Consider the following 15914-nt stretch of genomic DNA (forward strand, 5'->3'; position numbering starts at 1 on the left):
TTGCAGGGAGCGAAGATTGTATACTCTAGCCTGGGTGACAGAGCGAGACTCTCTCAGAAAGAAAAAGCAAGAAGAAACAGGTGAAACTAATGTTTATTCCTATATATCCCAAATGTTAGCAGTGTCACATGTCAATATAAAAATTATTGAGATATTTGCATTCTTTCTGTTACATCTTCAGAATCTAGTGTGCATCTTTTGCTTGCATCACACGTCAGAGTTCACCATAGCCACATTTCAGTGCTCATCTCACACGTGTAGCCAGCTGGTGGCTGTACTGGTGCCGCTCGACAGCCTTGGTGTTTGGTCAGCTATTTTGTCCTCCCTCCCTCTACTACGTGTCTTCCTGCCTTTCCCTGTGTTCCTATCCTTGTGTAGCTTCTTGTGCTCTAGGAAACCAAATGTGCGAGGAAGATCTGCTGCTTTAGGTTATTGGAATGACAGGTGCCTACTCATATTTCAGGCTCTCTAGGATATTCTTATCACAGAACATTACATTCAGGGAAGAGATTATGGCCACTCTGTTCCAATTCGTGTCAGTAAAACTGGAATCTAGCACAGGCTCTTTTGAAGTCCTTTGAAAGTGATAGATTGGCATCATCACAAAAAAACAGTAATGTAGGCTGGGCACGGTGGCTCACGCCTATAATCCCAGCACTTTGGGAGGCCACGGCGGGTGGATCATGAGGTCAAGAGATCGAGACCATCCTGGTCAACAAGGTGAAACCCCCGTCTCTACTAAAAATACAAAAATTAGCTGGGCATGGTGGCGCGTGCCTGTAGTCCCAGCTACTCAGGAGGCTGAGGCAGGAGAATTGCTTGAACCCAGAAGGCGGAGGTTGCGGTGAGCCGAGATCGTGCCATTGCACTCCAGTCTGGGTAACAACAGCGAAACTCCGTCTCAAAAAAAAAGAAGTAATGTGAGTTCCTTCCTCCCGACACAGCCCCTCCTCATCAGGCCTTCTTCAGCGACACAAAGGGAATACAGCAGGGACAGTATCACTTCTGTCCTAAGCCAGGGAAAGAGACGAGATTCCCCTCTCTGGTGGTGCCAAGCCAGTGGAAAGGTACTGTGGGAATTACACCCTCTTGAGTCTAGAGGACCTTGCTTGGAATGCTTCAGTTGTTGGCACACAAGTAGATCAAGTGGGAAACTGTGAATGCAGGTTGAATAGGAATGAGGGAGAGTTCTGAGGCTGGTTCATAAAAGGCCACATAGCTTCCATCTTTTTTTGCTGAACACTTGTGCTTGGAGCCCGGAGACACTGCTTGAGAAACCCACTGACCCAAGGTTACCACGCTGTGAGGATGAAGCCAGCCAGACTCTGCTTAGGGTGTCCATTCGCTCCTAGCCTGAATCTTCCCAGGGTCATCAGACACGTGAGACAACAGTCTTCAGATGATTCCAGCCTCCCAGCTTTCAAGGTCCCTCAGCCTTCAGGTTCCCAGCTGAGGTCCCCAAATATTGTGGAGCAGACAAAAGACATCCCTGAATCTTTTTTTTTTTTTCTTTTTAAGACAGTGTCTAGCTCTGTTGCCCAGGCTGGAGTGCAGTGGCATGATTTTGGCTCACTGCAACCTCTTTGCCTCCCAGGCTTAAGCCTCCCAAGTCACCAGAATGTTGCCCAGGCTGGTCTCAAATTCCTGGGCTCGAGTGATCCTCTTGCCTCAGCCTCCCAAATGCTGGATTATAGGCATGAGGCACCGCAGCTGGCCAAGTGGAAGAATCTTAGTAGAGAATTATCCATCCTTTGGCTTTCCATCATGTTTCGGGAAAAAACTCAGGAAAGCTGGTGCAATCCTTTGGATATATGTCCCCTCCAAATCTCATGGTGAAATGTGATCCCTGGCATTGGAGGTGGGGCCTAGTGTGAGGTATGTGGGTTATGGGGTGGATCCCACATGAATGGCTTGGTGCTGTCCTCATAACGAGTGAGTTCTCACTTTATAAGCTCACCCAAGAGCTGGTTATTTAAAGGACCCTGGTACCTCCTCCTCTCTCTCTCGTTTTCTCTCTCACTATGTGATATACCGGCTCCCCCTTTGTCTTCTGCCATGACTGGAAGATTCCTGAGGCCTCCCTGTAGTGCAGATGCCAGCACTAGGCTTCCTATACAGCCTGCAGAACTGTGAGCCAAATAAACCACCTTTCTTTATAAATTAACCATCCTCAGGTATTCCTTTATAACAATATAAACAGAGTAACGCAGCCAGGGCCCTTGGAAGTTTCGTGGAAGCACTGGATAGGGCTGACATGTGGTGGTCACTGTCCCTCCTGAGCTTCTGCTTTTACTGTTTGTGAGAGGGAGATTCTTTCAGGCAGCAAGTATTTTCCAAGCACCAACTATAAAGGTCAGGTCTAATTCCAGACTCTGACAATCAGACCGATGAAACTTCTGGCCTTAGGAGCTTATATTTTCGTGGGGAAATGGAAAATAAAGAGAAATGAGGATGTATGGGCACATTACAGAGTAAGTATTATGTAGAAACAGAAAGATCAAAGAAGGAAAACCGGCCAGGCGCGGTGGCTCAAGCCTGTAATCCCAGCACTTTGGGAGGCCGAGGCAGGTGGATCACGAGGTCAAGAGATCGAGACCATCCTGGTCAACACGGTGAAACCCCGTCTCTACAAAAACACAAAAAATTAGCTGGGCATGGTGGCGTGTGCCCGTAATCCCAGCTATTCGGGAGGCTGAGGCAGGAGAATTGCCTGAACCCAGGAGGCGGAGGTTGCGGTGAGCCAAGATCGCGCCATTGCACTCCAGCCTGGGTAACAAGAGCGAAACTCCATCTCAAAAAAAAAAAAAAAAGAAAGGAAACCCTGGGCCAGGTGTGGTGGCTCACAGCTGTAATCTCAACACTTTGGGAGGCCAAGGTGGGTAGATCTCCTGAGGTCGGGAGTTCAAGACCAGCCTAACCAACATGGAGAAACCCCGTCTCTACTAAAAATACAAAATTATCCGGGCATGGTGGCGCATACCTGTAATCCCAGCTACTTGGGAGGCTGAGGCAGGAGAATCGCTTTAATCCAGGAGGTGGAGGTTGCGGTGAGCCAAAATCACACCCTTGCACTCCAACCTGGATAATAAGAGTGAAAGTTCATATCAAACAAGATAATAAAAAAAGAGAAACTTTAATTCCTCTGGCCTTTTTTTTTTTCTAGACAGGGTTTAACTCTGTCACCAAGGCTGTAACTTCAACCTTCTAGGCTGAAATGATCTGTCTTGCCTCAGCCTCCTGAGTAGCTGGGAATACAGGCATGTGCTACCACACTGGGTTAATTTTTAAATTTTTTGTAGAGATGAAGTCTTGCTATGTTGCTCAGGCTGGTCTCAAACTCCTGGGGTTAAACAATCCTCTTGCCTCAGCCTCCCAAATGCTGGGATTCTAGCCATGAGCCACTGCACCCGGCCTCTCTGGACTTTTCAGTTACCTGAGCAATAAATTCCTTTTTGACTTAACCCCACTGCAAGTAACAGAAAATTTAACCCAATTAAAGAAATACAACTGGTAAGCTGGGTGTGGTGCCTCACACCTGTAATCCCAGCACTTTTCGAGGCCAAGGCGGGTGGATCATTTGAGGTCAGCAGTTTGAGAGCAGCCTGGCCAACATGGTGAAACCCTGTCTCTACTAGAAATACAAAAAAGAATTAGCTGGGCATGGTGGTTCATGCCTTTGCTCCCAGCTATACTTGGGATGCTGAGGCAGGGGAATTGCTTGAACCTGGGAGGCAGAGTTTGCAGTGAAGCAGGATTGGGTCCACCGTACTGCAGCCTGGGCAACAAAGTGAGACTATCTCAAAACAACAACAACAACAAAAAAAAGAGAAACATGAGTGGTAAATTACCTCCCCTTCAATGTGCAGTGAGAATTGAATGAGCTCTTGGAATCCCAAAGCATGTAGCAAAGTATAAAGTGAATGTAAAACATCTGTTCATTTGCATCACTTGGAAAACTGGAAGGCCGACGTGGGTGGATCACGAGCCACTAAATGCCCAACAAAAGAGACTTTCTGAAGGCAGTCTTTGTTATAGCACACACATACTTTATGCAGCATCATACAGATATATATATATGTATTTAGATACCGCACACACTCATATAGAGAGAAGGAGGATAAAGCTTTAGCTGTCTGAAGCCGAGAGTGACACATGAAACCACCTGTCACTGGCTCTAGCCTACATCTGAACTCAGTGAATCAGATTTCTGCTGGGAGGCTTTCCTGCCTTTGAAGGCCGCTCCATGTATTTCTCTCTCTTTCTTCCTTTCTTTTTTTTTCTTTTTATCCTTAGGGTCTTACTCTGTCACCCAGGTTGGAGTGCAGTGGTGTGATCACAGTTCACTGCAGCCTCGAACTCCTGGGCTTAAGCAATCCTGCCTTAGCCTCTTTAGTAGCTGAGACTACAGGCACACACCACCATGCCCAGCTAATTTTTTATTTTTTGTAAAGACAGGGCCCACTATGTTGCCCAGGCTGGTCTTGAACTCCCAGGCACAAGCAGTCCTCCCACCTTGGCCTCCCAAAGCACTTCGAGTATAGGTGTGAGGCACCACTCCAATATGTTGCACACATTTCTGTCACACACTCACCCCAAGCTGTATTTGTTTTAGGAGAGTGAGGGCTTTAAGGGAAGGCCTCAGGGTTTACTGTCAAAGGAATTGATTAGATTATTCTTCTCTTTGAATGCAGAGTAAACAAGTGTGAACACCACATAGAAAATGCCGATGGCCCTATGTGGGTTGCACGCTAAGTGGGCAAGATAGGCAAAGCAGGCCATCACAAGGAAAGCAAGGTGAGTCATAGTGAAGAAAACATGTTAAGATGGGCCAGACGTGGTGGCTCATGCCTGTAACCCCAGTAATTTGGAAGGTCAACTTAGGTGGATCACCTGAGGTCAGGAGTTCGAGACCAGCCTGGACAACATGGTGAAACCCCATCTCTACTAAAAAAATACAGAAGTTAGTCGGGTGGCAGACGCCTGTAATCCCAGATGCTTGGGAGGATGAGGCAGGAGAATATCTTGAACACGGGAGGCAGAAACTGCAGTGAGCTGAGACCACGCCACTGCACTCCAGCCTGCCTGACAAGGGCAAGACTCTGTCTCAAAAAACAACAAAAAAGCATGGTAAGATGAATGCTAGCCAGAGATGATAACATCTTGGGCATTATTGTGTTTGGTGAATGCAGTGAGGGATGTCACATTAAAACCATGGCATCAGGGTAAACCTCTATGAAAAGACAGAGCCACAGCTGGAGAGACCTCCTTAGTCCCAGGGGCCTTGTCGAGGAGCTGGGGAGATAAGATTTACCATGTCCTGGAAGCCACCTTCTCACTAAGCAGATTTCTCTGGCAGCTGCCACCATCGCATGTGGCTGCTGCCTCAGGAGCCCGTCTCTCAAGAGCTGCCTGGTCAGCCAGAGGTTGAACTTGGAAAGCCATTCATTTCTTGAGACTTCTGGGAACCCTTCTACAAATTCAGGTTCTCCTGGGTTGAGGGAAGGCTCGGCTGTACTATGTTTTGAGGCTCTGGCTTTGTGGATTTGCCATCAAGGTAATGAAGCTGAACCTCTAAATCCTTCACTTTCAGAGATCCCTTCAAGACCAAGCACCTAATTTTATTTTTGTAATTTTGAATTATCCTTCTGAAGAGGGACCCCTCAGTTGTGTCAGCCTTAGGGCCAACAAATCTGGATTGACCTCTGGTCCCAGCAACCCTTGTCTTGGAGACTGCCGCATGGACACTGGGAAGACAGAACCCAGCACTGCCAAGGGTGGTGGATCTCCCATTTTGATGTGAGTGAAAACCACCTGAAGGTGGAGAGTGTTAAACCTGGGACCTGCCGGGCGCAGTGGCTCACGCCTGTAATCCCAGCACTTTGGGAAGCAAAGGCGGGTGGATCACAAGGTCAAGAGATTGAGACCATCCTGGCCAACATGGTGAAACCCCATCTCTACTAAAAATACAAAAAATTAGCCGGGCATGGTGGTGCGTGCCTGTAGTCCCAGCTACTCAGGAGGCTGAGGCAGGAAAACTGCTTGAAACCGGAAAACAGATCGCACTACTGCACTCCAGTCTGGCGATAGAGCAAGAGTCTGTCTCAAAAAAAAAAAAAAAAAGAAAAAACTGGGACCTTGCTTTGGTTGGTCTGAGGGGGCTTCGTAATCTGTACACCGAGGCACTGGGTGATTCTGAAATAGACCTGGAAGCCTCCAGTGATAACTGTGCCTCTGTGGAAGCCCACGGTTTCAAAGTGTGGCCCCATCCCAGGAGCCTCTCAGGTTGAAGAAACAGCCGTTAATAAATCACTGACTTTTCACTGGACTCAGGGTAGGCAGAATGAAGTATCTGCCTTTCTTTGCTTCAAAAGCACATTAGTCTCTCCTGTTCTGCATCTGCCTCAAGAAAGTCCACAGGGTCTGAGACCCATCAGACACCTCATTTGTTCATGATACCCAAGAGACGCGCTTATAATGAGAATGTGCACAGACTACGTATAGGTCCAAACACATACTCACATCTCATATTCCAAAACATGACTGGGAGACATGAATACACTGAGGTGTCAAAAGGAATGGTCTGTTGCCCAGGCTGGAGCGCAGTGGCATCATCTCAGCTCATCGCAACCTCTGCCTACTGGGTTCAGGCGATTCTCCTGCCTCAGCCTCTCGAGTACCTGGGACTACAGGCACGCAGCACCAAGCCCAGCTAAATTTTTTGTATTTGCTGTCGAGAGAGGGTTTCACCATGTTGGCCAAGCTGGTATCGAACTCCTGCCCTCAGGTGATCCTCCTACCTCAGCCTACCAAAGTGCTGGGATTACAGGTGTGAGACACCGCGCCCGGCCCGTTTATGCCTTCTTACTATTACTTTGAATGGCTCTATCATTCATATTTAAGTCATAGCATTTAACTTCATGCAAACTGGAATCCTCATGTATATATTTTGTTCTTTTTTTCTTTCCTTTTTGTGGAGAATGGAGTCTTACTTTGTTCCCAGGCAGGTCTTGAACTCCTGGGCTCGAGCGATCCTCCTACCTTGGCCTTCCAAAGTGTTGGGATTACAGGTGTGAACCACTGTGCCTGGCCCCATATTGTTTCCGAATACAGCTGGACTGTAGCTTTCCAAAAGGATTGCACTGGTTGACACTGATTCATAAAACTCTCTTCAACTCAAATAGTGATGGCAGACATGTATTTGTCTGCTTGGGCTGTCATCCTAAACACCACAGGCTGGAAGGCTGAATCAACAGGGATTTATTACTATTTTCTCCCTGTTCTGGAGGCTGGAAGTCAGAGTGGGTTCCACGTGAAGCCTCTCTTCCAAGCTTGTAGATGGTTGCCACCCTGCTGTATCTGCACCTGCACATGGCCTTTCCTCTATGTGTGCACAGAGAGGAAGCAATCTCTGTGTGCCTAGCTTTCTCTCTTTTTTTCTTTTTGAGACAGAGTCTTGCTCTGTCACCCAGGCTGGAGTGCAGTGGTGCGATCTCAGCTTAACACAACCTTCACCTCCCAGGTTCAACTTATTCTCTTGCCTCTACCTCCTGAGCAGCTGGGATTAGAGGTGTCTGCCACCAGTCCTTGCTAATTTTTTGTAATTTTTAGTAGAGACAGGGTTTTGCCACCAATCCTTGCTCTCTTTTTCTAAGACAGGATCTTGCTGTGTCACCCAGGCTGGAGTGTGTGGTGTAGCACAGCTCACTGCAGCTTTGACCTCCAGGGCTCCTCATCCTCCCACCTCAGCCCCCCAAGTAGCTGGGACTACAGGCACATACCACCACACCCAGCTAATTTTTAAATTTTTTGTAGAGATGAGGTCTAGCTGTTTCCCAGGCTGGCTCTTGGGCTCCAGGGATCCTCCCGCCTCAGCCTCCTAATGTGCTGGGTTACAGGTGTGAGCCACCTTGCCCAGCCTCTTTTCTTACAAGGACACCACTCCTATTGGATGAAGGTCCCATTCCAACGACCTCATTTAGCCTTATTTACCTCCCTAAAGGCTTTATCTCCAAATATCATCAGATTGTGGATTACGGTTTCAACATACGACATTTAGCAGGGGACACAATTCAGCTCCTAACAGAGGGTCATTGAGCATTTTCCCATTGAAATGTATTCCCACCTTTCCAGGTTTCCATCTCTCATCTGCTTTTCCTATTTACGTAGCACACAGCTACCTTCCCACACCCTATATAAACCCGCCCTGAACTCTAGCCTTCTTCACTGCCATCCTGCCTAGGGCTTTTCCTTGCTCTCCAGAGAGTCTGTGTCCTTTTGTACACATCTCACCCTGCCAACTCCACTGGACAGACCTGAGCCTCTCTCTCGTGCCTCACCCCACCTGTCTTTCTTGACAGTCCATGTTGCTGCACTTCTGTATGGGAGCTGAGACCCATTGCCTCAAATGCCTCAACCAGCCCTGCTGCCCCTGAGGTTAACAAGTGGGGATATCTAGCTGTTATTTTTGTCTCTATCCACCATAAAGCATCCATTTGTGCTCGTTACATCCTGGTAGGAAAACAGCAAACAAATCCCCAAACCTCAATCGGTTCATTTTTGGTAGTGGTTTGGGAAAAGAAATTCTGAAACTACATTAGAGTTATCTTAATATTCATCAAAGTAGTAAAATGCTGAATTTTGGGATGCCAGGGTTCTCAGTGTTAAAGACAAGACATACAAATATAGGCTGGAGGAACTCATCAATTGCGTGGGTCTTACTGGGCATGTATGTGTCTGCACAGACACACCTCTGAGTGTGACCCATGTGCAGTCATATATGCACATGTATTTCATAGCTCAGCAGAAGACACCTCACCTGGCACCTAGATCTTGGTCTCTAATGCCATTACCCAGTAAATGGAACTAGTTCTTCAAAGACATGGCCAATTTCAGGGCGGAGGAAGGGAAGAAAGATGGGCTAGGAACATCCTACTGCACCAAAAAGTAAGTGCTAAAAACAATGGAGGCGTGTCACAAGGACGCGGGAGTCAACTGAAGGGAGTCTCACTGGCTCACCCAGGACAACCTGAGCAGCAAGTTATAAACCACTGAATAAACAAATCCTGGAGTCAAATTCTTAAGACAAAAAAAGTGTTGCGGAGAAGGAAGAGTGATGGTTGGCAGTAGGATGCTGAGGGCCTGCTGGTCAGCATGGAGGGAGGGCTGGTGCTGGAAAATCACCACCCTGGTAATAATGGATTCAGGCAAGAATCATAAATGTAAACCAAATTTAGGGAGAAGTTTTGATGAGGAGCAGGATATTTGCATTATATATTTTCTTTTTGCAACTGAAGATCATTGATATTTCCATGATCTTAAAGTATCTTCCCACCAGTTCTTTTTTTTTGAGCCAGATTCTCACTCTGTCACCCAGGCTGGAGTACAATGGCACAATTTCGGTTCACTGCAACCTCTGCCTCCTGGCGATTTTCCTACCTCAGCCTCCTGAGTAGCTGGGATTACAGGCACACGCCACCATGACCAGCTAATTTTTGTATTTTTAGTAGAGATGGGGTTTCACCATGTTGGCCAGGCTGGTCTCGAACTTCTGACCTCAGGTAATCCTCCCACCTCGGCCTCCCAAAGTGCTGAGATTGCAGGCGTCAACCACCATACCCGGCTCTTCCCACCAATTCTTATTAGTTAAAAGGAGAAAAAGTTAACTATATTATTTTGAGACAAGGTCTGTCTCCCAGGCAGGAGTGTAGTGGCTTGATCTCGGCTCACCACAACCTCGACCCCCCAGTCTCAAGCCATTCTCCCACCTCAGTCTCCCAAGTAGCTAGGAGTACAGGTATGCTCCACCATGCCCAGCTTGAGCCTCCCAGTGCTGAGATGACAGCTGTAAGGCTTTGCATGTGGCCCAGTTAACTATACAGTGGAAAACTGCACTCTGACCAGGTGAGCAATGAGAACATCACTGACAGAAGGAATGTGGACACCGTACAGCCTGGATGGGGTGGGGGAAGGTGCACACATGCAGGCCATGGGGTAAGCAGGGTCGAATGGTAATAGGTGGGTCTGGGTGAAGCTGTGTGGAGGATCTGTGCATTATTTTAATTCTTGTGCCTTTTGAAGAATATGTAAGTTATTTCCAAATTTAAAAAAAAGGCATAGACATCTGGCTGCACACTAAATGAGACAGGAAATGGGAAACTCAGGATGGAGGGCAGGGCTCTAAATAACAAATGACCATCACCTGCAGCCTGAGAGCTGACTGGGACACATCACAGGGGATGCTCCCTGTGGCAATGCAAGAAGGTGAGCTCACAGGTTCAGCTGAGAATGAGTTGAGAGGGCGGAATTTAGCCTTTTTCTTACCAGAGCCACACTCAGATTGGGGCTTGGGGTGGACAGGCTAAGAGGGGAACTAAGCTTAGTAACTGTTGCAGAGACGGGCACTCCAGGTGACAGTTCCCAGGCCCAAGTGACTGGGGCCATGGAATCATTTCTCTCCAAGGATATGTGAGTAGTGTGTCATCTCCCAGGTGAACAGGTGTGGCCTTCCCCACATGCTCCAGGGGTACAGTGAAGAATGTAGCTACAAAGGGGATGGAACCTGGATCCCTGAATCACTGCATGGAGCAGAGTGCAAACCAATATATAAACAACAGCAACACTAACAGGACAATGGACTGTGAGAGCATGTGTGTGTGTGCGCGTGCATATGTATACATATATATATATATATATATATATATATGTATTTTTTTTTTTTTGAGATGGAGTCTCATACTGTTGCCCAGGCTGGAGTGCAGGGGTGAAATCTCAGCTTGCTACAACCTCTGCCTGCCGGGTTCAAGTGATTCTCCTGCCTCGGCCTTGTGAGTAGCTAGGACTATAGGTGTGCGCAACCGTGCCTGGCTAATTTTTTGTATTTTTAGTAGAGAGTGGGTTTCACCATATTGGCCAGGCTGGTCTTGAACTCCTGACCTCGTGATCCATCCACCTCAGCCTCCAAAATTGCTGGGATTACAGGTGTGAGCCTTCACACCTGGCCCATGAATAAATATTTACGTTAAGTCTTTGTGATTTGGGGGTCATTACAAGAGACCACCTGCTTGAACACAGTGGCAGAAAAGAGGCACCAGTTTCTGTATCTATAGGGAGTGATTAAGTTTATGCGCAGGCAATGGGAATAATACTGTAGTCTGAGAATAAATGCAGTCAATCAAAAGATCACCTTACGTAGCCCAAAGAGTTTAGTCTCTTTTGCTCAGACAGACAGATCTTTATTGGTGTTTTCAACCATTTTGATTACAACTTCCCAGCAAGAAATGCGTCTCACATTGCAACCAGTTCTCTTATTTAGGTGTATGGCTGAAAAGTTCACAAAACAGTATTTGCCTTACTACATGATGCATTCTAGCCTGTTTTATTCTGCCTCATTGCTGTGCAATGCTGGTGGCCACCTGATCATTGATTTCACAATTTATTAACGGGCTGGGACCCACGGTCTGAAAACCCTGTCTTAGGCTGCAAGCATTTCTGCTATCTCTGAGAGCTACTCCACACAGGTAAAGACACGTGAGGTAAACTAGGAAACAGCTTCTGCTTTTGCAGATTAGAAGTGAACTTCGACATCACGCAGGGAAAAGGCTAAACAGATGACAAAATTTCCACTTGAGCAATCCTGGGGAGCGCAAACAGGAGGAATCAGGGCAAGGGTGACTTCAAGAAAGCACTGGCAGATCACGCACTTTAAGGCAACTCTACACTGCACAATGTCAAATAACCTAGCATGGGGCGGCACTAAATGGCTGCAGGAAAGCGGAGTCTTCTTCCACATCCGGCGGCTCCCCTCGGATGTGAGCACTGGCCCAGGGTGTGTTTACAAAGAGGTGAGGGCTTCCCGTGGATCCTTGTTGGGAGCGCTTAGCCTCAGGAGCTGATTCAGGGCACAGGCAGATGACGTCCACAGACACCACAGGAAGCCGCCACCCAGGGGCGTGGAAGGGCCTGATAACTCTTTTGGGATTCTCGGCTGGCAGGGTGGTCCCTCCGGGACAGCACAAGCGGCTCACCTCTGCGCCTCTGGGGGTGCGGGGAGAGCCTCACCCTCCCTGCTCTCTGGGGGCCCGCCCACCCTTGCCCCCACCTGGACTTCACGGGTGGGCGGGTAGGGGCCCAGGGTGCCACCCAGCACGTAGCCTTTCTCCTTCTCGTGGGTCTTCTGGTGCTCTGCCAACGCCAGGCTGAAGTGGAAGGTCTTCCAGCAGCCCTGACAGGCATAGCGCTTCCGGCCGCTGTGGCTGCTGTGGTGCTCCATGAGGTGCGAGAGCCACGCAAAGGCCTCCCCACACTCGCCGCAGGCATAGGGCTTCCCTCGGGACAAGCCCGGCTCATCAGCCCCTGGGCCCTGCCCTGCCGTGAGCCCCGTGCTGTGGCTGGTGCTGGAGACACCCTCAAGGCTCTGCCCATCCCCATCCTCGGGGTGTGGCCTCTTTGTTCCCAGCCTTGCCGCACCCCTGTCCAGGGCTGGCTGCCGGATGACTGACTGCCTCTGCGCTCCGGAGGCAGAGCCAGACTCTGCGTCCTGGGGGTCCTGGGGGTCCTGAGGGTCCTGGGGGTCCTGGGGATCCTGGGGGTCCTGAGGGTCCTGGGGGTCCTGAGGGTCCTGAGGATCCTGGGGGTCCTGAGGGTCCTGAGGATCCTGGGGGTCCTGAGGGTCCTGAGGGTCCTGGGGGTCCTGAGGGTCCTGAGGGTCCTGGGGGTCCTGAGGGTCCTGAGGGTCCTGGGGGTCCTGAGGGTCTGGGGCCTTCCCAGGCTGCTCTTCCTCTTCCTCAGCGGTGCTGGACAGGGGCTCTGCAAGGGCATCCCCTGGGGGCGCCTCCGTAGGCAGCTCCTGCGTGGGGGCAGCCTCCTTGCAGGGGCACCCAGCACTCTCCTGACGCCTCCTGCCTTCTGGAACCAGGTCAGAGCCACAGCGTGAGTGGCCCTGCCAGGGCCCTGGGGTGGAGGACTCAGTCGAGCCTCAGCCACTGAACAGGGCACAGGGGTCCATGCTCTGGACCCCCACGGAGCTCAAGCTCACAGCTGTTTGGAAGCACTGCTGTCCCTCCCAGGTTGCCTGGAAGCGCACTCCCCATGCCTGCTGCTTTGTGTGGGACCTGGAGGCCTCCAACAACGGATGCGACCAACAGGACAGGAAGGACAGCCACACTGAACACAGGCGCTGGAAACCGTGCCTGGAGGTCTACACCCTGGCCACTAGCTTGGCCACAGATGCACGATGCAAGCAGAGCCGACTCAGAACGCACCCTCTTGGAGGGCTCCCTGGGGACCCGCTGCCAATGCAGGGCCAAAAGATATGGCCAAGTCCCCCAGCAACAACCCCCTGGTGACAGGCACCCGGGGCCCTCCAGCCCAAGTCCAATCTAGGTGTTCTCATTTGTGTGCTAACGAGAGCCTCCAATGGGGCAGAACGGCCACCCCTGGGACCAGCCACCCACAAATCCTGGCAACTAACATCGCTGCTGCTTCTGCTGACCAAGACTTGGGGTGGTCTGTCATGCAGCAAGATAGGATGGACGTAACTGGATTCCTGCCTCAGTCTGACATGGTGGCGGGAAAATGGTGAAGCAGCCATTACTGAGGGCTTTGCTAGGACTGATGGCACCATGTGGGACCCCCTCTGCCTCTGAAGAAAAAGTGAACCCTACCGGCCCCAACACCAATACAACCCAACCTCACCTGGAAGGCTGCTTCCTTGTGGATCTCTTTCCACCAACCGGAGCTCCTCAGTGTCCAGCCTGGAGGCAGCGTCAGGCTGGGAAAGCTGATACCCTGAGTGGGGTTAAAAACCAAATAAGTAAAAGAGGCACCAACACAAACTAACTAATGGTCCTGATGTGTCGTGGGCCAGCCAGGGCAGGCTGCAGCCCACCTCCTCTCCTCTGCACTGGGACCCCCACCAAAGCCAAGTCCCTGTCAGGCCATGGACAGTGAAGCAAAGATGGCAAGGCTCGAAGGGTGGCAGAGCAGGCGGAGGCAGGACTCGGAAAGCAAAGCCAAAGAGGTGACATGAAGAGTCTGAGCGGAGGGCCTCCTTGCAAGGAGGGTTTCTGGGGCTAGAACGTCTAGGAAAGAAGAGGCCCTTCAGCACACCATGCAGGCGAGGCTGTCTCTGACAGGGAGGGTGAGAATGTCAGCGCCTTGTGGCCGGGAGGCCTTGCGAAATTCCAGGGCTTCAGTCCTACAGGCAGGGCCAGGGCAAAACTCAAGATGTTTAGACCAGAAAAAGTGGGGGCTTTGGCAAATAAATTCAAGCTCAAACACGGGGGAGTTCAAATCCATGTAAGACATCACAGTGTCCCAGCCAAAGCCCCTGGGGTCAGTGTCCTGTACCAAACCCTGTGGAAGGGTATGGGGAGTGTGGCATGAGCCTGAGGCAGGTGAGTCTCACCCCACAGAAGCAGCTTCCGGTAGCTCTTCAGGTTCTCCTCAGCAGGGTCCAGGTGGCCCCACTCCCCCAGGTTCTGAGGATCCTCTGGAAAGGGCTTCAGCTTCTGAAATAGCAGTACAGCCATGGCTGAGACGTTCCACCTGCCCTAGAGAAGGGTGGACCCACCACAACCCCACAGCCACAGGAGTAGGCTAGAAGCCAGCCCCAGCCAGGGGCCCAACCCAGGTGCACTGCAGGAGGCAGCCCCCTTTGCACCCAAAGATTTCGCCCTCGAGCTCCCACCAGGGTGGGTTCTGGGCCACAGCCCTCTGCTGAGTACTGGTGACGGGGATGGGGATGCCGCTAAGCTGAGGCCAAGGCCCCTTACCCTTGGGCTCATGCTGACCCACCTGCTCGGCGTTGGCAGGGCTGGCTTCTTCAGTCCTTGCTTCCCCAACCCTCCTCTGTTCCAGAAACAGGGGGTCCGGAGAAAGCCAGGCTAGGGAGAATGAAAGGCAGAGCTGAAGCAATGAGCTCCCTGTGGCCAGGTGCCCCGAAAAGGGTCAAGGAGCCTCTGCTGCCTCCCACACAGGCCCCAGTGTACTTATGTGACAGCAGCACCCAAGGCTCCACAGACAGTGCATCTGTCCCTGATTTACAAAGCAGCATGGCCACAGGGCTTGGGTGGTCCCAGAAATGCCTGTTCAAGTCCCACTAGCTTCGTGGAAGTCTTTTTTTTTTTTTTTTTTTTAAATAAGATGGAGTTTTGCTCTTTTTGTCCAGGCCGGAATGCAACGGTGCCATCTTAAATCACGGCAACCTCTGCCTCCTGGGTTCAAGCGATTCTCTTGCCTTAGCCTCCCAAGTAGCTGGGACTACAGGCATGCTACACCACACCCAGCTAAATTCTGTATTTTTTAGTAGAGACAGGGTTTCACCATGTTGGTCAGGTTGGTTTCAAACTCCTGACCTCGTGATCTGTCCACCTTGGCCTCCCAATGTGCTGGGATTACAGGTGTGAGCCATCATGCCCAGCCTGGTTGGTTTTTTTAAAACAGGGTCTTGGTCTGTTGCAGGCTGGAGGGCAGTGGCATGATCTTGGATCCCTGCAATCTCCACTTCCTGAACTCAAGTGATCCTCCCACCTCAGCTTCCTGAGTAGCTAAGACTACAAGTGCACACCCAGCTAATTTTTGTATTGTTTGTAGAGACGGGGTCTCCCTATGTTGCCCAGGTTGGTCTCAAATACGTGGGCCCAAGTGATCTGCCTGCCTTGGCCTCCCAAAGTGCTGCGATTACAGGCATGAGCCACTGTGCCCAGCCTTTGTGGACATCTTAAAAGGCACCGCCACATAGTGCTGGCCTGTATGCGGGCCAGTGGGTGCCCCCTCACGCTGGTAACGAACAGCCACAAAACTTCTGGAAATCCATGACGCTTCTACTAAATGTGAAATGTCAAATTCATACGCCATTTGCCCAGTGGCCCTGAGGACCCCAGTCACAGTGACCAGAGCCCCACGTATGGGCATGT

General features: G+C 50.4%; 1 protein-coding gene across 13 annotated transcripts in view; it reads right to left on the minus strand.

Annotated features, from left to right (window-relative positions):
• Positions 1-11209: 11209 nt before the first annotated feature.
• ZSCAN18 (zinc finger and SCAN domain containing 18) overlaps positions 11210-15914 on the minus strand; it is a 44839-nt gene continuing 40134 nt past the window's right edge. For 8 of the 13 annotated variants that reach the window (XM_035286251.3, XM_078361018.1, XM_035286252.3 and 5 more), the window contains 4 exons: positions 14794-14882; positions 14405-14507; positions 13693-13785; positions 11210-12903 (listed from right to left, as the gene is read on the minus strand). In XM_035286251.3, the coding sequence (XP_035142142.2) occupies positions 12020-12903; positions 13693-13785; positions 14405-14507; positions 14794-14882 (1169 nt within the window). In that variant the 3' untranslated portion in view covers positions 11210-12019. The remainder of the gene's footprint in view (positions 12904-13692; positions 13786-14404; positions 14508-14793; positions 14883-15914) is intronic. The other 5 variants (XM_078361022.1, XM_078361023.1, XM_078361024.1 and 2 more) reach the window with 1 other exon arrangement.

This window comes from Callithrix jacchus, chromosome 22 (genome assembly GCF_049354715.1).
Source record: "Callithrix jacchus isolate 240 chromosome 22, calJac240_pri, whole genome shotgun sequence".
Classification (NCBI taxonomy): domain Eukaryota; kingdom Metazoa; phylum Chordata; class Mammalia; order Primates; family Cebidae; genus Callithrix; species Callithrix jacchus.